At 50.9% G+C, this 20,489-nt stretch overlaps 2 protein-coding genes across 2 annotated transcripts; one reads left to right on the top strand and one right to left on the bottom strand.

Annotated features, from left to right (window-relative positions):
• Positions 1–273: 273 nt before the first annotated feature.
• Positions 274–4,833, bottom strand: LOC122167975 (ankyrin repeat domain-containing protein 40-like). Its single transcript, XM_042832970.1, has 5 exons — positions 4,706–4,833; positions 4,148–4,296; positions 3,080–3,553; positions 2,375–2,550; positions 274–1,726 (listed from the first exon to the last, which is right to left on the bottom strand). Exons 1-5 carry the CDS (start codon positions 4,831–4,833, stop codon positions 1,583–1,585), a joined length of 1,071 nt encoding a protein of 356 aa, XP_042688904.1. The 3' UTR covers positions 274–1,582.
• A 13,567-nt stretch (positions 4,834–18,400) lies between these two features.
• Positions 18,401–20,210, top strand: WFIKKN2 (WAP, follistatin/kazal, immunoglobulin, kunitz and netrin domain containing 2). Its single transcript, XM_042832998.1, has one exon. It carries the CDS (start codon positions 18,470–18,472, stop codon positions 19,910–19,912), a length of 1,443 nt encoding a protein of 480 aa, XP_042688932.1. The 5' UTR covers positions 18,401–18,469; the 3' UTR covers positions 19,913–20,210.
• Positions 20,211–20,489: the final 279 nt, after the last annotated feature.

The raw sequence follows: 20,489 nt of genomic DNA, 5'->3' as shown, positions 1-20,489 counted from the left end.
GTCTTCAAGCTTAGTCTATTAATTGGATGTTCAGTTGTTCTGTGGTTTGGCATCCTGACACCACTTTTATTTCTCATTTAAAAATGTACTGCTGTGTGATTTCTTTTTCAAAATGGAGATGAAACATCAAACTGGTTCTGTCCCCTGTTATCCTGCCCTCCCCCTGGGCCAGGAACCTGGGCAGGGAAATATCCCTGCTTCATGGAGCCGGGTGCAGTGCAGGTCTGTAGCACTAACAGCAGCGGTTGGAAGAACAGAGACTTCTGGAGTTTGTTTCAGTTGTTGTTAACAAGTTTATTGTTCAAAGAAAGCAAAAGGAAATAACCCTGAAGTAGTGTGCCTTAGAGTTTATCAAACTGCATAAAATATACAAAAATATTTCTCTGAATGCATAGACTTCTTATCACAGTCAAATCACAATTAATGTTTTAGTCTCCTCTTGTTAACAGTTACTCCTTGTCAAAACCGGAGCAAAGAAAGCTTTAAGACCAGCTGCTCCTACAGCTGCACGTTCAGTAATTAGTAGAGGCAGTCTTCACAGTGACGTCCTAAATACAGGAGCTGCAAGCAAATAACAGCCAGTGCAGGTTTGGAGCAGTTATTGCATGTCGTCTGAGCTAGTCTGCAGGTTATCTCATAAAGATGAATGTGTAATGCTATGGTGAAAGTGCCTTTCCTAAGAACAAAGGGAGCCCAGGGTGGGAATTCCTGTTTCATAGTGTGTCTTTAGCTTACGAGGAGCCGGGTCTGGGCTTCAGCTCCTGGACCGAGGAATATTCAGTGCATTCATAGAGATAGGGAACAGGGGAAAAGGATGGCAATTGCTTTCAGTCCACTAAGCAGGAGTTTTAAGCCCAAGTAACTTAATGGGAAGCCTGAACAGCAGAGCCTCAGCTGCCTCTTGGCTGCTTTTCTCTGAAGTGGGTGCCGATAGCTGCGTCCCTCCCAGGGCTCTGCACTGCACAGTGGTGCTGGGAGCCAGCATGGGCGCAGGGCATTGCGCTGCCTGCTCACGTCTGAAGGCAGCAGGGTCTGCACCACAGGGACAAGGAAAAACTTCCTAAAACTGTGCTACTGCTGAGGTGCAGGGGTGGTTGGAGTGTGGGTGCCTTGGGCTGGCTGGCACAATTCCCTGAGCAGTGCTGCTGCCTGCTCCTGTCCCTGAAACACTGCTTTAATACCACACAGTGTTTGTTACTGTCCGTGTTACTCCTGCACTGCAGGCCTGGGCCTGAAGGGGGGCATGAAAGCCATTTCCTGATTGTCTTTTCCATCACTCCTGCTTGGTTCAAAGAGGGGGAGTACTCTGCAGAATTTCTTTGCTGCCCTCTGTTGCTTCATACAACTAAAGAACTTAACTGCATGGTAAGCATGTGATCTTAGTATACAAATGAGGTATCCTGAATTATCTGGATATAGTACCAAGTAAGAAAAATAAAAGCAAAGGGGGATATTAAATACCAAAGACATTATTAGTTCAAATATTAGCCCTAACAGTAACTCAAGGTTCCCCAGATGCCCATTCACTGCCTCCCCTGGGCAGCAGTGTATAACCGTTGTGCTTCCAGGCTGCAGGTGGCACTCAGTAGGTCAGCTTGGAGGCTCTGCTGTTGTAGCACGATCTCTCAGTCAAAGCTGGTGCAGCATTTCTGAAGGGAGAGCTGTCGCTTCTCACAAGAACCAACTCCAGCTCTTGGAAGTCCTGCAGCCTGGCGACATCCTTGTCCTGAGAGAGTCAGAACAATTGCCCTCAACATAGCTGGCCGTACTTGGCACGTACTTAGAGTAGCTAAAGAAAGTGAAAACTAAAATTGGGGAATGCAGATGCGATGATAGGAATATGTGATGGACAAAAAGCAGCCCTGTCAGTACATGCTCTCAAAGCATGGTTTTGTTCTCTTGAGCCTTGTTATAATTTGGCTGTGTTTATGTAACTGAAGTCAGAGTTGGGCCCAAACACGTTTCTTTTACAAACTACAGAACTATCTTTGGACCGTAAGAGATGCTTGTTTGCTAAAGGCTTATCTATAAATTACGCAAGTACCAGTTTCTGGTATTTCTTCCCCTAATATTTTTCTCTTTAAACAAGCTAATACTGAAGTCCTACATGGCAACCGTGTTAGTACACTAATGTACCCTGGTATATTAAAAAAGAAAATGGATCTAACATTCTGTGCACTTGAGGAGCTGAAATAATGGCTTCCTCTGACAATATTTTAAGTGAGGTGCAGGACCAGTCCAGTGTCCTTTCAGGTTTGTGAGCTTAAGTGGTTTTGTTTTTTAGCATGTCACACTTTGCTGATGACTCACAGAAATGTCTTTGCTGGTGCCTGCAAAGCACTCAGTCAGATCATTCCCCCACTCCACTTCCTACCTTTCTCAGCACTGTGTTTGGTAGCTTCCTGATCCTCTCTACGTGCTGAGGATTAATGCCCAGCTCACAGCAGCTCACTCTGAGCAGATCTTGGTACGTCAGCTCCTGTCTGTCCAGTTCAATTTCAATGAAGTCGTCGTCTCTGAGGTTCTGCACTCTCACCTTAAGCACAAGTTCTGAATTAAAACAACAAAAACTGATTAGTTATTTCCCTAACAACTGGAGAAAACCAAACTATCACAATTATCTTTTGAGCTCAGGTTGTACAATGCAGTGTCTGTTGCCTCACTGCGCAATGAAGGGAAGTGTTCATTCAGAGCAGCTGCAGCTGAAGGGCGCAGGCTGACAGTGCAGGCAGTCCGACCCACCCTGCTGCCACCAAACCACCGTGCTCTGTTCTGTGCTACGTCGTATTTTGCAAAATGTGAGGTTTTCTGTTGCTTAGTCATAACAACTGATATTTTCCAGGTGTAGAGGAATAGAGCGTGCAGAGCATCACTGTGTTTAAGATACAGTACAATAGCTATTCTTTCTTACACGAGCAGGAAGAAATAAAAGGTCTGTGTATCGTCTGTGGATTTGTGGCCAAAGAAATCAACATCCCCACCTCTGGTCAACATTGTGAAACTGGAACAAATCCTTAACTTCACCAGTAACAAAAACATGGAACAGTGCAACAGAAGGATGAAAATTGCCCTTTGTTACCTTGCACGTTGCATGGGAAAGTTCCAGTAAAGAAGAAGGGCTGAAATGCAGGCGCAGGCCCAGGCGGTGGGCGGCTGCTCTGCGGCACGGCCTGGCTGGGGGCTGCCGGCACAAACAGAGCCGAGCTGCGTGCTGGGGGCTGGCAGGAGCTGCTCTGTAGCCCCAGCTCTGTGCATTCTGCAGCTGAGGGCACAGCCGGCAGGACGGGCAGCTGTGGAAGCTGAGGAAGGCTGTCCTCACTGGAGCACCGCGTGGACGCGCACACACTTTCAACCTGGGCTGCTGAGGAACGAGGACTGATTTCGCTCTGGGAAGCTGGAGAGATGGAAGTGCTTTCATTTGGAGATTCTGCTGAGCTGTGTGGGGGGCTTTCATCTGGACAGCTGTGAGGGAACGGCGGGGCGGCCGGACAGCTGGCAGCAGCTGGGGGGGTCACAGCGCTGACTCCTTGACAGTCCTTTTCTTCTTCTGTGACTGAAGTTCAGCAATGGGGCATAGGGGATAAAGAGAGAAAGGCCACTGTGTAACTGAATTCATCTCCCTCATTGAATACAGTTTTCATATTAAAGATTCATTAAGTCCAACATAAATAATACAAGGATAACACTACATTTTAAGGATGCAACATCAGGAAGACAAGTGGCTATGAAGTGAAAGAAAATCAAGATAAACACAAATATCTCTGAAATGTACTATTTAAAACAAAGTAGGAGAAGAAAAGCCATTGAAAAATGGCGTTTCTAGAAGTGCAGTTCCTGTTACTCCAGAGCTGACCAGTGGTATTTCGCTGTATCCCATTCTGCAATGCTTTAAATGCAGCACTGCAAATGGTTTATTACAGCCCACACCAGGGCATTAACAGCGCATCTCCGGTGAGGGGATGCAGCTCCAGGCCTCCTCCCGCCCCGCAGCCCTGCAGGAGGCCGAAGGAGGAGTTGGGAACTCGGCTCACAATGAAACCACAGGGCAGGAGGCGAGCGGCAGGCGCCGTTCCCCGAAGCCACGGAATCGGATGCGGCCCGAGCCGCGCGGGACGAAGCCCTACGAAGCGCGAAGGCGGGGCGGTACCTCCCAGAATCCTGCGGATGTGCGCTTTGGCCGTCAGCTGCTCGGCCAGCTGCCCCGCGCCCGTGGGGATGCTGCGGTCGGCGCCCGCGTCCAGCAGTAGCGCCACCACCTGCGCGTGGCTCCGCTTGCAGGCCCAGTGCAGGCAGGTCCTGCGGAGGGAAGCGGCGCCGTCAGAGCCTGCGGGGCGCAGCGCACACGGCGCGGGTTCCCGGCACGGAGCACGGAAAGGTCCTTCGACTCCGCTCCTACGGTTCTATGAACCCCCGGAGCCGCGATGCTCTCCGGGCCGCGCTTTGCCCCTCCGCGGTTCTCTAGCGCAGTGGCAGCGGGAGGAAGGGCGACTCGGCATCTCGGAGCCGCCGAGCTCAGCGTTTCTTTCCGTGTCACTCCGGGATGCGGAGGAACCGCTCCTCGGGTACAGCGCGGCCGCGGCCCATCCCGCAGCACGGCATCCCACAGCACAGCACAGCACAGCACAGCACAACACCGCACGGCATCCCACAGCACAGCACAGCACAGCACGGCCCATCCCGCCGCAGGCCCCTCGCCGCCCCTCACCAGCCGTCGATCTCGTTACGGGAGTTGACGTCCGCCCCCGCCGCCAGCAGCCGCCGCACCTCCTCGGCGTCCCCGAGCGCCGCCGCCTCCCGCAGCCGCTCCTGCAGCTCCTCCGGGCCGCCGCTCATCGCTCTCCCAGGCGCAGACCTTCCTCGGCGCCGCCGCCCCACCCGCGGCCGCGGATCCCGTCACAGATACGCGGTGTTACGCGGGGCCGGGCGGCCGCCTCCGCTCCCCGCCGCTCCGCCGGGCCCCCTCCGCCCCGAGCCCGGCCCCGCGCTGCCTCCTCGCTGCCGCCGCCATTTTGTGCGCGGGGCCGCGCGTCGCCCTCCGGCCGTGCCGTCCTGCTACCGCCGTCCGGGAGGATCGGGGCCGGCCGGGACGCGGCGGCGCGTTACCCCGCGGGCAGCTCCCGCTCCTTCCCGGCCCATCGGCGCCACAGCTCCGAGCGATCCCTGCTCCCGAATCCATGCGGTGCGGCGGCTCCCCGCGGCCACCGCTAGGGGGCGGTGCGGCACCGCCAGGTTGCGCTCCTCGCTCCGGCCCCCGCGCCGCTCCCACCCCGCGGAGCGCCAGGCTCTGCGCGGCACTGACCTCGCGGTTACACAACGCGCCGCTGCCCGCAGTCATAAGATTTCCTCCCGCGAGAAAGGCTGCAGAAGAGGATTAGGACTCAACGCTCCCGCCTGCCGCCTTTGCCCTTCCTGCCCTGAGTCTCGGCCCAGCCTCCCCCTTACCCTGCTTACTGCCGCTAGCATACATGCATCACAACCGAGCGGGGCCGAGAACTCGCCCTTCCCTCCCTCCTTTCCGCTCTGTCAGGCGACAGTCCGCCATCCCAACCCGCATGTGATTTCTGCACACTGAGCAGCAGGTCTGTGTGCCCATGTTGCACCACAGCAGCTGTTGGCTATCAGCTGGGATCTGCACTCTGCTGCCCAAAAGACACCACACAATTGGCTTCCTAAATGTCCCTCTGAAATGCCCTTGACCTTCATCAGCAGCACACCGAGCCCCTGCTCTGAGCCATAGCTAGAGGTGGAGGCACAGGAGGAGCCCAAGGCAGTGATATTTGGTTTCCATTGGGACTCATGGATGCTCACCACCTGTATTCACCTTCCTTTGGGTATCAGTGGGAACAGCAGAACACACAGCAGTGCCAAGCAGAGCTGAGATGTGAGGCACTTTGACAGCTTGCGGCTCACAGCAGCCATCAGGGACCCATCCACAGCAGCTTTAGGCCATCCTTTGTCCTCAGAAGTTTCCTGGATTTAATTGGCTAATTTGTTAGAGCTGCCTTTTTGCACACTGCTGGCTGGGGCTGAGCTTCTGCAAGGGTTCTTTTCTCCTTTTTTGGTGAAACCACCATCCATGCATTAGGTTTGAGCTCCTTTTTTCCTCATTTTTAAGGCTTATGAATTCTTTCACTCCTTCCACATTTCAGGTCTAATTCCCCAGCTCTTTTAACCAACTGTTCAGCCATTTGAAGTTATTATTAAGCACTGTTTGAAAGGTTTAACCCCCAGTTCATCAGTGAGCATAGACACAGCTGTATTACTGCATTTGAAACACTCACTCCCCACCCAAAAAACATCTCTGAGGATTTTCACCAGCCCAGTACTGACAGGTATTGGAAAACGCAGGGATAACCCAAAAATGTACCCATCACATTTAAAGCACAACTGCACGCACAGCTATGAAGCCATAGAGCATGAAGGGGCATGCAGATGGCAGGGCTGGTGAGGAATGAAGGAGAAATGAATTAAAACCCAAGCCCAGTACTCACACTGGGCTAAGCAAACTGCCTTTCTTTTGCCCTAACCTCACAGCTCCTCCAACTGAGTAGGAATTGATGCACAGATGGTGGTACAAAGTGCTGGGAGAGATGGCAACTCTCATATTTTTCCAGCACCTTCTCCTCTTCCCTTCATTTTTGCTAGATCTGCTCAGCCTGACCAATCCCTTCAAAAATCACACAGATCATCTATTTGTGCAGTTGTTGATTTGACATTGTTCCTATCCGCAGGGCAAACAAATCACCTCTGAACAAACAGGGAACTGGAACCTGAGGGGGGTGGTACATCAGCTCAGGGACTTGCGGTTAAGAAGTCTGGTAGATTTTGATAACAACTGGAAATTGTTCAGTGGATTAGCGGCTGAAGCCAGTTTGGCTTGGAGCAGTGACAAGCCTGAGCTGCAGTGCGTGGATCCAAACTTCTGCCCTGGGTTGGGCCCAAAGCCCCCCCTGAGCTGAGTGGTGTCCAACCCAGAAAGCGAGCGGCCGAGGGGATCCCTGGCTTTTCGCCGGATGTTCTGCCGCGTTCCTCCCTGCCCAGGCCTGAAGGCCCTTGCCTTGCTCTCCAGGGCCATGGAAGCGGCCTCTCAGGGGCGCATGGGGTTCCTGTTCAGAGTCCTGCCTGCACCTTTGGAGCCAAGATGTTTCTGTGGGTCTGCTCAAGTTCAGCTCCCGATGGCCTGTGTAGGAAATCCACGTGCTGTTAGCAAGATGCTGGAAACAGTTCACCTGCATTCACAAAGGCAGCACTAAGGTTTAGGCCTTGCCAGCAAAATCTTGTACCTGTGGGGCTGTGGTTCTGTCAGGAGATCCTGCCCCATGCAGAAGACCAGAGCAAGGCCTAGATTCCTCTTCAGTTGCATTTTAACCATCACAGAGGAAGCCATGAGTTACAACCAGTCACACTCAGAGCTTCGCCCTGCGCCCTCCTCGCAGTGCTGAGGTGCAGCCAGCTGAAGCTACGCATCAATTAGAAGCTCTCCATTGACTTGGATGGGCTTTCTACCAGACACTATTCAATTCCACAGAGTAATTAGCAAAGCTGTAACTAAAGAGGTCTCCATGGAGATTGACAGCATCACCTCTCAGCTGGTACATTCTCTGCCTCCTATTCTAAATTTGTTCTTGCTGTCTTCCTGGCTCTAATCCATAAGGTTTGCTAAATCTTCCAACGTTTGTGATACATCAAAGCCGTGGAGAGAAGGGCAAAGGCAACTGGGGAGGGAGCAGAGAAGGAAATAACCCAGTGCTATAAGGAAAAGAACAGAAACTGTTCAGACACACATAGAGTTTTGAGAATGGGATTAGGCAGAACAGCACCTCTGCCTGCCTGTCACTCGCAAATTCTTGCTAATACTTTAGGAGCTTATTGGACTCAGCACCAAACACCCAAACAGACTAATCTGTATTATAGACACATAATCAAAGTCACAAGGTTTTACATAATATATATTGGTGACACAAGAAGTGTTTGTTCGCATAATTTTGTCATCAAGATTAGCAGCCATGAAAGCCCCTACTGTGCACTAACCTGGTTTTCTATGGCCACTCCATTGGTATGCAGCGATTCCTCAAAGAAATCAGAAGGCACTGAGAAAGTGCAAACCAAGTACGTGCTCTGAAGCAGCAGCATGAGTAGATGGCAGAGCAAGGAGTGGGTTCAAGGTGGATAATAACGCCGTATCAACAAATCTGATCATTTTAAAAATGAATTTGTTATGAAGTGCACGAAAGTGTATGGAAAGTCTGTTTTTTCCACTGCACACACAGAGCTGCTTATAAGCACAGAGCTGCAGTCACAGCTCCAGCCGTGGGTAGCAGAGGCGATGTAAAGATTTCGCAGGCACACGGGTCAGCTCATTGTCATGCCTGAGGCACAGCAGAGCAAAGCAAAGGTCCTGTGAGGGTGCCCCACATCCTCCCATCCCACTCCAGGCAGCCTGGCCAGAGTTCACCTCTCTGAACTGAAGCGCCCCACAAGGAATCCCATTGCCCTAAGCGTCCCCACAGCCAGAGCTGTGCCAGCAGGACGCCTGCAGTGCAAACCGGTGCTCAGGAGGGCTGAGCTGTCCTCTGGGTTCGCAGCAGTCCACGCGTTGCTCCCATGTGAAGCTGAACTCGCTCCTGAAAGCTGCTTTGTGGAGCAGAGCTCTGGGCTGCCTTCGAGCTGAAGAAAAACCAAGCACTGGGTGGGATCTCCAGAGGGTTGGCTACAAACTCACCCTGCTTTGAAATCAGGAGAATATTTACCATCTTCATCCATCAGAGGAGAAAAAAAAAAAAAAAAAAAACAACAACAACAAAAAAAAACCCTCATTATGGAACACGTTTGAAACATTTGCCTCTAATGATGCTACAATTCCTTTGTACCTCATGACTCACAGACGACCTGCTGCGTTCACCATTAAAACACAGCCTCAGCAATTGGTCCCAATTGGTCTGATAACAGAGCGAGCACAACACACCCAGGGATACAAGAGCTATTAAACCATATGCATCTCTTAAACGTCACCTGCAGTTGCTGTGCCGTCACATCAAGGCTGCTTATCTCCAGCCCTGCCAGCAAACAGAGAGTGCTGCAGCTCATCAGGTCCCACTGCGCTGCAGGTGGACTCCTTGTGCTGCACACAGGGAAAGATTAAAAGGAGAACGTGCACTAATAAGCTGAAATCAGAATGAACAGCAATGGAAAAAAAGCCACAAAATACAAACATCCTGTCAGCAGGGCAGGCAGGAGTCCCACACATGAAGACCCATGGAAGCTGAGCATCACGGCTTGGCAGGCAGCACCTGCCAGCTGTCTGCGTGCTCAGCTCCATGCCCTGTTTGTACCATTGTCTGCATTTGGTCACCATTGGGTGTTTCCAGTAGTGGTGCCAGTGGCCCAAAGCAGATGTAGGAGCTGCAGCTGGGGGCCTTCACCCAGGTTTGGGCTCTGCAGGGCACAGCATGTTGTGGAGCTGATGGTGAAGGAGCACACAGAGCACTGCAAGCAGAGCAGCTCAGGATCGAGGGCTGCTAAGACGCCCAGCTCTGGGTGAGGGGCTGCTCCAGGCACAGCCTGCACTGCAAGTGAGATTCGGGAGTGGGGGTGTGCAGCCAGGCAGAAGAAGGCAAGAACTCTGAAGCTCGGATGATTTTTGTCCTAATTTAGATTTAAACTCCAAAACGACAAAGTTGACGATGGGGATTTCATGGTATTTGCAGAAATAGAAATAGTTCCGTTTTGTGAACGTTAGTTATTGTTTATAGCTGAGTTTTGGATACCAAACCCTCAGAGGAGTTCTGGCACTTCCAGGTTATCCATAGAGGCTCCCAGGGCCCCGAGCTGCTGCAGGTTGGAGGGTCTGGTGAAACCTCTGCTCTGCTGCAGCCAACTTTGCAAGAAGCAGCTCTGCAAGAAGCATAGAGACGGGAAAATCTGCAGCAGTTTTATTTTACTTCACAGCACTGCAGCTCAGACCTCCTTCACTGAAGGGTTTGTAGCTTCCTAAAAGGAGCAGCTCAGAGTGGTGAGGAGATACTACCTGCACATGGAAGTTGCAGGGAATTCAGTACAAACTCTGGCTTTTCAAGGGAGAAACATGGGGGCTGGGGGCTTAAATTAGCAGCTCTTGCACAGCGGTCGACTCACATCACAAACAAAAGCAACGAGATGCTTCTCTATTAAATTAGGTTTTTGAAAAGCAAACAGTGCCTGTGGGGTTGGAAGAGGAGTCTCATACTGCAGCCTTTCATGGCCGCCGCTGTGTGATTCTCAGCAAGTGGCTTCCTCCCAGCTATAAATTCCTTAAAATAAATAAGGAAGGTTGAATTAGGGTCACTTGCAGACTGAAGTGGGTCTGCACAATGGGTTTAATGATATTCATTAGCCTCCTACAGCAGTACATGTGGAACTAAATTAGCTGACGTTCCTGGAAGGATGTTCCACGCTCTGGTGAAAGATGAGCTGAGCCTACATCAGGCCAACTCTGGTGCTTTTACTCTGAGTTTGCATTCAAATAGAGCTGAAAGCAAGAAAATCTGAAGATCACCACTAAAATGCTGTAATGCCATAATGTGATGGAGAGCACAGCAGTAACAGCAGAGTGGCACAACCCTAAGCCACAGCAAATGATAACAAGCCCAAATACAGCAACCAAAGACACAGAAACAAAGGAAAAAAAAACCCATTACCTTTAAAAAGCCTCAGGTACACAGAGCTCTCCAGCAAGATGCCCTCACCTCCCCCTGCCAGCCCTTAAATGAGGGCTGGGAAGGGGTGGATCCTGGCTCCGTCCCTGCTGATCAATCAGGTACATTGCATGCAGCTGAGCTCCCCTGGGTTGGCTCTGTCTTCCCACCAGGTGCTCCATCACTGCTTCAGGCCCTGACTCAGCATTTCCACTACAACCACCAACAACCAAGGCATCTGTTCACCACTGAGGATCGCATCTATGGTGTACGCAGAACAGCAGTGCTGCAAGACTGGCGCTTTTCTGTTTGCTCCCTTTGCCAGAGTGTCCTTAGGTGCTGTTATCCAGACTAACAATCCTGATGTAAGGCAGGATGAATGCATCCCCAACATTTGACCTTTGCAGTCTTTACAACCCAAAAATACCAGCTGCATGGCCTCCCTGAATTATCTATGGGATATCTGAGCATTACCTCAGAGAGACAGAGAGACAGAGAGACAGGGTGGTGGAAAGTAGGCTCCTGCACCCAGCTTCCCGCATATCTCACTGATAACGGGTTGATTCTCTTCCTTTGTACCCTCTTTGCCTCTTGCAGTGCTGTTTCAAACAGAATAAACCTAGCAATAATGAACCATCATCAAACTGGCAATTGCTTCCTGCCCGGCTTACGTTAGCAGAGAAAGCAAATGATGATTAGTCGTATGTCTGCACTCAAAGATAAAACCCCTGAGCAGAAGCCATCTGCCGAGGCATAAAACAATAATTCTGGCACCGGCCTCGTCTGAGAGCAGTGCCATCAGCCCTCACCGAAACAACGCAGCGCAGTCCTAATGCTGAGCTCTAGCAGGTGGCCCATAACCCTATAATAAACTCCCTGACGTTATTGATTTTTCCCCCCGAACCGATCCCTTTTGTCTAACTACATTAACTTCTGCTTACTGAGCATCTGCACGCCAGGCAGGGCAGGACGCGCAGCCATGGTGGCTCATTGTGGTGAGCAGTCACTGCTCTGAACGTGCCCCACACCTGTCCTGCGCGTGGTTATCTGCTCACATGGCTCATTTCTGAAGCCAGAACCAGCACCTGGGGGTAATCGCAGGGAATGCTGACAGGAATCTCAACTAGTGGCAATGTAAAATATGCTTCCATTGCTAATTACACATACAAATAGCCCCACAAATAGGTTCCAGGCACACCGGTGCATGCCTTCAACCCAAATATGCCTCTGGAGATCCCTGAGTCTAATACAGCCTTCACTGTGATGTGCAGAGGTGCATCGCACGATGCCTGCAGTCCTGCCCTCTTGGCCAGCCCATGGCCAGGGCGGGTGTGAGATGCACTGCTCTGAGCATCCCCCGTGGCCCAGGCTCCAAGCAGGTCCCAGCGGTGTCAGTGGGCGCCATGCAGCACTCACAGGGAAGACGTGGCCCTTTGCAGGTCCTGGGGAAACTAAAGCCAAGGCTGCAGAGTCATCATCCATATTTTGCAGTGGGTTTGGAAGCAACGTTACTGCTTGAGACAAGAGCTTGGCCACTGCGCTCCCTTTAGGGACCTGGCAGCGAGGCTCCCTGTGAGACGCTGAGCTACCTGCCATACACACTGTAAGCTTTGTGGGCAGAATGCAGCGCTGCTCCTTTCTGGATGAGACAGAGGTTTTTTCAAAAGCACTTTTCCACTCAGCGACATTCGCGTCTGTGAGGGGACCAGGGCCGCCAGAGGCCCATGAGCGGCGCTGGCGGGGCTGTGGAAGACGGGGCTCCCCGTGAGCTCAGCCCCCGATGCCCTCGGAGGCCTCACCGTGAGGCAGAGGCTCCCGCAGCCCGTTCCTGGTGCAGCTGAAGCCACGGAGCGCAGGGGCTCCCGGTGGCACAGCGCAGTGAGCGAGCTGCCAGCCAGCGGTGCTGAGCGATGGCCTGGAGAGGGGCCGCTGTGTCTGTGTGCTGTGTTTGTGTTGGCAAAGCGGGCTCCGAGTGGCTGCCGGCCCAGGCAGCACGAGAGGGCGAATTCGCAGGGGCCCCTTCGCCATGGCAGAGATCAATGGGAGAAGGGAGGCTGAGCACTGCGGGGTGGCAGCTCCTGCCAAGAGCCCTTCCACAGTAACGCCAACAAACCCATCTGCCACCGCCTGGCAACTCCAGGTGAGGATTGCTCGTTCTGCCTCATAAATACCATCAACAGCTTACTGTTCCTTTCAGAGCAGTTTAAAAAGCAGCACCTCAACCGTACTTTATCCCGTTTCCCTCCTCAGATGGAGGGGGCCACAGCAAACATTGGATCAGCGCTTGGCACGGTGGAGAGGGGCAAGGACATCCCACTGGAGCTTGGGAAGAGTAAGATAAAGGGCAAAGAAATTATCATCAATGAAAACAGCAGCAGTTAGGTCAATTGTAGGTCACAGCCCTAACCAGGAGCCTGGGCATCCTGGGATGGATTTCAAGGCTGTGGTGCAGTGTCGGATGGGCATCTGTGGAGTGTAGAGTGGGCTGCATGAGGAATGAGCCCTCAGTGAAACCCCAGGGATGCTGGGTGCATTAATCCCACAGAGCCCAGCTGACCCAGGGCTGTCTGTGTACTCGTGTCACCTCCTGGATGTGCCAGGCTGGGCCACGGCCTTTTGGTGATGTCCTGGCTGTGACAAGGCAGCTGACGAGAGTTATTCAGAGCCCTCACTGCTTCCTCCGACCTTGGGAGCTGCCTGCCCCCATCAATGGGAGATTTGTGGGGCTGTTGTCCTCACTGCCGGTGATGTTTGAGTGGCCAAGGGCTCCTTGTCCCTGCAGCAGTGGGACGCAGGGGGACACAATGTCTGTCCATGTCCATTGGATCCAGACAGGGTTTGATTCCCTATAAGGCTTCTTCTGAAAAGGTTTGGCTGAAAGCCTGATTTCTCAGTTAACAGAAATCTCCTATGCCTAATTAATGTCAGTCCCATCCAACTGCCCTTCCAGATGGATACATCTACCCACTCCTTTTTTATCTCCGTCAGCCCGGAGCTGAATATATTCTCATGTTAAATATGAGAATACAAAACGTGGGTGCCAAAAGACACAAGAGGAGTTACCTGTTCTGTGAGAAGATCCCTCTGGATGGAGGTGGCCATAGCAGAGCAAAAAACTGCTCTGTTTGCCACCAACATGCACCTGGTCCTTCCGAGCCCTGCTCTACTCCCCCATGGCTGAAACACTCACCTGGGTCAACCAATCCTCAGTCTGGTAGGGGAAAAATAAGTCAGAGTTATTCCTTCCCGCTTATAGGCAGTCTCACTTAGGATGCACCCCTGGGTCTCTTATCAGCACGGTCAGCGCATGCAAGAAGGTGGCTTTGTGGCACCAGGCAGGGACCGATGATGCAGACCCACATTTGGCCCATCACAGCCCCGGAGGACCTTGGTAGGGGAAAATCACTTCTCCAAGGGAGCCACCCCATGGACTGAGGACAAACCCTGCCCTCCCTGTGGCTGTGGGTAAGACCCCGTGCTCATCACCATCACCAGCGCTGTGACGGCCGCACGGCGAGCCCCACGTACAGCTGCTTTCAAAGCCGGTCTGTAGTCAGTTGTACAATATAAAGTGTCTTTGTTTAGTCAACAGAACCTCTAATACATGTGATTTTGTTGTTAATAGAGCTGTAAGAATTTTAAGTACCTCTTGGGAATGTGTCATTTTGGGTTGGCTTTTTTAGGCATTGCAGGGTGCTGCGCTTGTCTTTGTAAACAAGTTTTGAATAAAACATTTGCGCACAGCCGCACTTTGTAAAGTGTCATGCAGGTTTCAGGAGTTTCAGAGAGAATAAATCAACTACAAACTGCTGCCTGGTGGTTGACTTCACTCCTTATAAATAGCTAATTTGGACAACTTTTCTCTGCATGTCAGATGAAATCTAAATGCTGTGCCTATCGTTCCTGTGGGCACACAAATCCCAGCAGCTTGAGCCCCTCTCATGAGCCCGGGGCGCTACAGAAATGCCATGGGGGGGGGAATACCCAACCAGGCTGCTGACCTTCCTTTAGAGGAAATTCTCTGGGGGCACCAGCAGGTAAACGCGCCGGGGAGGAGCAGGAACCTCAGCTGCTGGGGCATTCCCACATTCAGGCCCATCCCCAGCAGCTGCTGGTCATTCTGGTTTGCAGCCATCGCCTCTGAGGAGAACGGGGCCCTTTCTCAGCCGTTAGAAACAGCCCTGCTTGACCAAACCCAGCAGCATGGTGGCCATGCATGCCATGCAGATGCAGAGCTTTCCCCACTCGCCGCTCTGCAGAGCCCTGCAGGGATGCAGCTCACCTGGAGCTCCCTGGGCACTGCAAGCAGGGGCTGCTCCTGGCAGGTGCTGAGCAGCTCTGACCTCTGCCACTTGTTTTGAGATTTTGGCAAGTATTCAGCACGAAAAGGATTGGCCTCTTGCTGTAATAATCAGTGAATGAGGAACTCGTTTGGCTGAATTTCCACCACCCCCCCTCCTCAAATGCAGAATTGCTGTACATTCCTTTATGCAGGTTTCCATAGAGTTGAACTTCTACTTTTTTTTTTTTTTTTTGTGGCCGTTAAAGGGGTCAGCAGTCACTGAACGCCGGGATCTCACTGTTGGGAAATGGGGGGTGGAATTTGGCCACAATTTAACATCTTGCCGGTGGGGTTGGAGGGTGGCATTCAAAGCAGCATCCTGGAAACCTCAGCACCACAGAGGAGAAAAAAGCCTGGAGGAGCCCAGGGGAATTGTGAAGACATTCTGCTTTGCAGATCCTAAGTTTAAATAAGTTATTTCTTCCCTACTTAACTGGGTTAAAATATGATATTCTAGCTTTAATTGCTTCAATCCTATTACTGGTTCCTTTTAGCGAGTGATTGTGCAGCCCCTTGCCGTGGGGAAATCCCCTGATCGCGGGTCCCTGTTATTCAGACAAGTACTCTTTCAGAAGTAAATGCCATTCTTAGCATAGGGAAGTACTTTAGGTCTAAAGGGGTTAAGAAGGCCTCCCTGCATTCAGAAACATGCAGGGGTCCCACCGTGCCAGTTCCAGCCTTTTAAACTCTTTCCAGCTTTTTTTCTTGCAACAAATCTGTCTGACTGCCACCAGGACATAGGAAGCGTGTGCCTGTCAAAGAAATCAAGTTTACTTTTTCTGACTTGTTAACAGAGGCAGGGTATAAATAGGGCTAACGCTGCTCAGACTATTAGCATTTCTCTTAAAATAAGGGGTGACTTCCTAGGACCTTTAATCCAATGAGGTCCAAACCAAGCTGCTCAAGCAGGACAGGCAGCAAAGGAGCTTGCTGAAGCTTTTACAGACATCAGGTGCACTCGGGTTCCTCGAAAATTTAAGGCTGACCAAAAGCAGCCCCCCAGGCAGACAGGCGCTGCCTCCAGCTCGGTCACTGCCGCTGCCCAGGAGAAGTTCTGAGATGGTGTTGGTGTTGTTCACGCGGTGGATGTGGATCTTGCTGGGGAAGAGCAGTGTCCTGTTGCTTCTGGAGGTCTCTCTGCAAGGGAGAGCTTTGCCCCCGATCCGGTACTCGCACGCGGGGATATGCCCCAATGACATGAACCCCAACCTGTGGGTAGACGCGCAGAGCACTTGCAAGAGGGAGTGCGAAGCCGACCTGGTGAGTGATGCGCTTCTGCTCATCCGTGCGTGGCGGGCGGTGGGTTTTGTTGGCGTTTGCTGCAGGCAGCAGAGCAGCGGCGCCGCGCCGGACTGAATTCAGACAGCACACGTATTTAATTGACCCGTGACCTGTGTGTGATAGACAGGGTCTGACAAATTATCAGCGAGGCGAGGAGGTGTGTGACAGCTGTCACTTGTGCTGGTGTGGGTACAGAGCTCATTCTGTTGGATCATTTTTCTTGCTTTCTTGTCAAAAGAAACATCAGAATTTGATACTCTGGAACTCGGCGTGCCGTGGGGTCGATCCGCAGTATTTTGCAGCGTCACAATGTTCTTTATTGTTGGTAGCCATCATCAGTGCTTAATACTCCTGTGGGGAGCTGTGTATGAAATCATCTGATTTAACACGTAAGTTGTCAGCCTTTGCTGCACTTGAAACACGAAGCATGCTTGGCGTGCAGAACAGGAGCGCGGTTAAAATGACCAAGCAGATGTTCTCTATGATGCTCCCAGCTCTAAATGTGCTTAACTCACAACCCTAAAACGCATTTTTCAACCTGTCAGCGCTGCAGCTCAAGCTGGCATCTGACAATACCTGCTCTTCCTGCCTCTTACAGCAACAGCAAAGCTCCTGCAGCCCAGAGCAGGCTGACAGCGCACGTACCAGGCAGGAAGGAGTCGCTGTGTCCGTGCTCCATGGCAGTGTTGTTTCTGCAGCGCTGAAAGCAGGGGGAAAAAAAAAAGAGGGGAAAAAGGCCGGTCATCAAGTGAACAAAGAGATTTGCTCCACGGATCCCATGTGCTATGAATGAAAGTATTCTTTCTACTTTTGCCCTTCTCAATTAAGCCTTCTTTATTTCAACTACCAGGTGCAGCAATGAATATTAAAAGCCTTGTAAAAACCCAGAAGCAATGGCAGCAGATGATATTGTTTTAATAATTTACTGAAAGCTAGAAGTCACTGGATAAAAATGCTCATTTAGCCTCGTGTGCCTGCAGAGACCTGGGGACTCGTGTGCAGTGCTCTGCAGGCAGACAGAGCCACAAGCTTTGCTAAACCGTGCTCCTTAACCTCATCTGAAACCATTTTGCAACTTTCCTTCTGAAACCTAGCAATGTGCAGCTGGAAATGGGGAAAGAGCTGTGTTATTAGGTCATCTTTTTTCCCAATAAGGAAAGCATACTGCACTCAAGGGAAGCTATTTAGTTTGGCAGCTTAAAAAACACGCTGTTCTCACTTACAGAGAAATTTGGTGGATTTCAGGGGGGTTGTGGAGGTTTAACACACACTGGAAGTGTGCCCTGGTGTGTAGCAAGGTTCTTGGTCACTTAAAGTAATCCATACCGACAGCTGCGTGTCAGTGCACACAAATCAAATACCTTTTCTGTACAAAAGACAAAAATCCTGCTAAAATTAACCACTATTTAGAGCTGACAGTGGCTAATAAATCATCAGAAGAGCGATGCTGCGTTTGAACACAGGGCTAAAATAGGACAGAGAAGCCATAACGAGCTGTTTGGGGTTTGTTTTTCTAAACACCATAGAAAAATTATTTTGGGAGCAAGAATTCTCTTACTTCTGAAATATTCTATTATTTCCTCTACAATGTGAACAATTACAAATCCTTGGCAGTTTCACCCCCAGAAGCAGGCTGTTAGTCTCGGGGAATTCAAATAATACTTTACATACTTTTCTGGAAAATAAGACGGATTACTGCCCACAGCCATATGATAAGTCTTTCCATCCGCTCTTGTTTCTCAAGGCTTGTCCTCGGGCATTTCGGAGAGCGCCGAAGGGGGGTTGTTAGCTCTGTAGTCAAGGAATCCATGTGACTCTAGGAGAGACCGACGATGTTTAAGCAGTAGCAATGCATTCTCCTCTCTAGAAGCTTCTCTCAGAGACCTTTGCAAACCCCCGCATGCTGAGCCTCCTCATGGGAGCTGCTGGAGAGGGTTACACGTTGCTGGCAAGGACTCTGAGTTTTGGACCACGGATCTCTGTGGCAAAACTGGGTCCACTGAACTTGAAGCCTTGAAAGTTTCTGGGCTCTCTGCTTGTTGAGTCCCTGAAGAGGTCTTAGCTCTGTCCCCAGTAACGAGCAGGTTGCTTTCTTTCCCTGCAGGAATGCGAGACCTTCGAGAAGTGCTGCCCCAATGTCTGCGGGACGAAGAGTTGCGTGGCGGCTCGGTACATGGATGTCAAGGGGAAGAAAGGGCCGGTGGGGATGCCCAAAGAGGCAACCTGCGACCGCTTCATGTGCATCCAGCAAGGCTCAGAGTGCGACATCTGGGACGGGCAGCCCGTCTGCAAGTGCAAGGACAGGTGTGAGAAGGAGCCCAGCTTCACCTGTGCTTCTGATGGGCTCACCTACTACAACAAGTGTTACATGGACGCAGAAGCTTGCATAAAAGGCATTACTTTGAACGTAGTCACCTGTCGATACCATCTCACCTGGCCAAACACCAGCCCAATCCCACCAGAAACAACAGCTCGCCCGACTACGGCCTATTCTGAGACGACGATCATCGATATCTTGCCACCGGCATTGGTGAACAACCCCGTCCATCAGTCAGTCTATGTGGGAGAGACTGTCAGCTTCCTCTGTGATGTTACAGGGAGACCCAAGCCGGAAATTACGTGGGAGAAGCAGGTTGAGGGGAAAGAAAAAGTCATTATGAAGCCAAATCACGTCAGAGGGAACGTTGTGGTCACTAACATAGCCCAGCTGGTCATCTACAACACCCAGCTGCAAGACGCGGGTATCTACACCTGCACTGCCAGAAACAGCGGCGGCCTTCTCAGGGCTGATTTCCCACTGTCCGTCATCAAAGGAGAACCTGCATCCAAAGAAGCTGCCCAGAACAGAACACACTTTCCAACCGATGAGTGCTTGAAGCAACCAGACAGCGAAGACTGTGGAGAAGAGCAGACCAGGTGGTACTATGATGCAAAGAAAAACAACTGCTTCACTTTCATTTACGGGAACTGTAACAGCAACCTCAACCACTTTGAGACCTATGAGAACTGTATGTTAACGTGCATGAACGGCCCAATCAACGTTTGCAACCTACCAGCCCTCCAAGGTCACTGCAAAGCCTACGAGCCCAGATGGGCCTACAACAGTTTGACAAAGCAGTGCCAGTCCTTCATTTATGGTGGGTGTGGAGGTAACGAGAACAACTTTGAGAGCCGGGAGGCCTGCGAAGAGATGTGTCCCTTCCCAAAGAACACGCACTGCAAAGCTTGCAAGCCGCGCCAGAAGCTGGTGACGAGCTTCTGCAAAAGCGACTTTGTGATCCTGGGCCGCATCACGGAACTGACCGAAGACCAAGACTCAGGACATGCGCTGGTGACAGTGGAGGAGATTCTCAAAGATGAAAAAATGGGATTAAAGTTCCTGGGGAAGGAACCCCTGGAAATAACGCTCTTCAACATGGACTGGAGCTGCCCGTGTCCCAACATGACCACAGTGGACGGTCAGCTCATCATCATGGGAGATGTCCACAACGGCATGGCTGTCCTGCAGCCAGACAGCTTTGTGGGCACCTCCAGCATCCGGCGCGTACGGAAACTCCGTGAAGTCATCCACAAGAAAACCTGTGAGCTTCTGAAAGAGTTTCTAGGATTGCATTAACCTCCTTCACACATGTCAGCCTTCCAGACCTGTGTGTTACGTAGGGCTAACAAGGGCTAGGCTAGTGCACAAGCTAAACAAGCTGCTTGAAGATACACTGTAGGAATTATGCAGAACCCTTATTTTAATCCATTAATGATGCTTAGCAACAATGTAGTATGGTCTTTGGCAAGCACATAAAACAGCAGCAAAAGGCTATTGATCTTGCATTGAAATAAATTTGTCCATATAGGAATGCCATTTAACTAGATGACTCACTGCAGTAATTATACAATTTTTATATAGCTTCTATCATATATGACGGAATTCATAGCATTCGTGTAGCTAATTGATACACAGCTAAGTAATATATAATATCAACTTAATCTGTCTCATTTACAGTATGGAAATGTGATGGTAAGTTGTTATAAATAAGTCATACTCTTGCCTCTTCGTAGCAGCACTAATATATTTCAAGAGAAAAGCCTGTAAATTATTGTCTGTATTTACAATTGTGCAAATCTAACCAATCTATGCACTATCAGCTTCCTTATTTTAATTCCTAGCTGTTATCCTTTGCATTGTACCTCATTTCTGA

The sequence above is a fragment of the Centrocercus urophasianus genome, unplaced genomic scaffold, assembly GCF_019232065.1.
Source record: "Centrocercus urophasianus isolate 14NV4802_14NV808 unplaced genomic scaffold, USGS_Curo_1.0 seq_40, whole genome shotgun sequence".
Lineage (NCBI taxonomy): Eukaryota > Metazoa > Chordata > Aves > Galliformes > Phasianidae > Centrocercus > Centrocercus urophasianus.
This window is presented reverse-complemented; position numbering and strand designations above follow the sequence as displayed.

Bases quoted from the DNA above. Each gene is read 5' to 3' on its own strand.
- LOC122167975 (XM_042832970.1), bottom strand. From the start codon at position 4,833: ATGAGCGGCGGCCCGGAGGAGCTGCAGGAGCGGCTGCGGGAGGCGGCG. The intron at 4,297-4,705 runs GTGAGGGGCGGC...TTCCCTCCGCAG, and splicing joins CGTAACGAGATCGACGGCTG to GACCTGCCTGCACTGGGCCT. The intron at 3,554-4,147 runs GTACCGCCCCGC...GCTGAACTTCAG, and splicing joins CATCCGCAGGATTCTGGGAG to TCACAGAAGAAGAAAAGGAC.
- WFIKKN2 (XM_042832998.1), top strand. From the start codon at position 18,470: ATGGATGTCAAGGGGAAGAAAGGGCCGGTGGGGATGCCCAAAGAGGCA.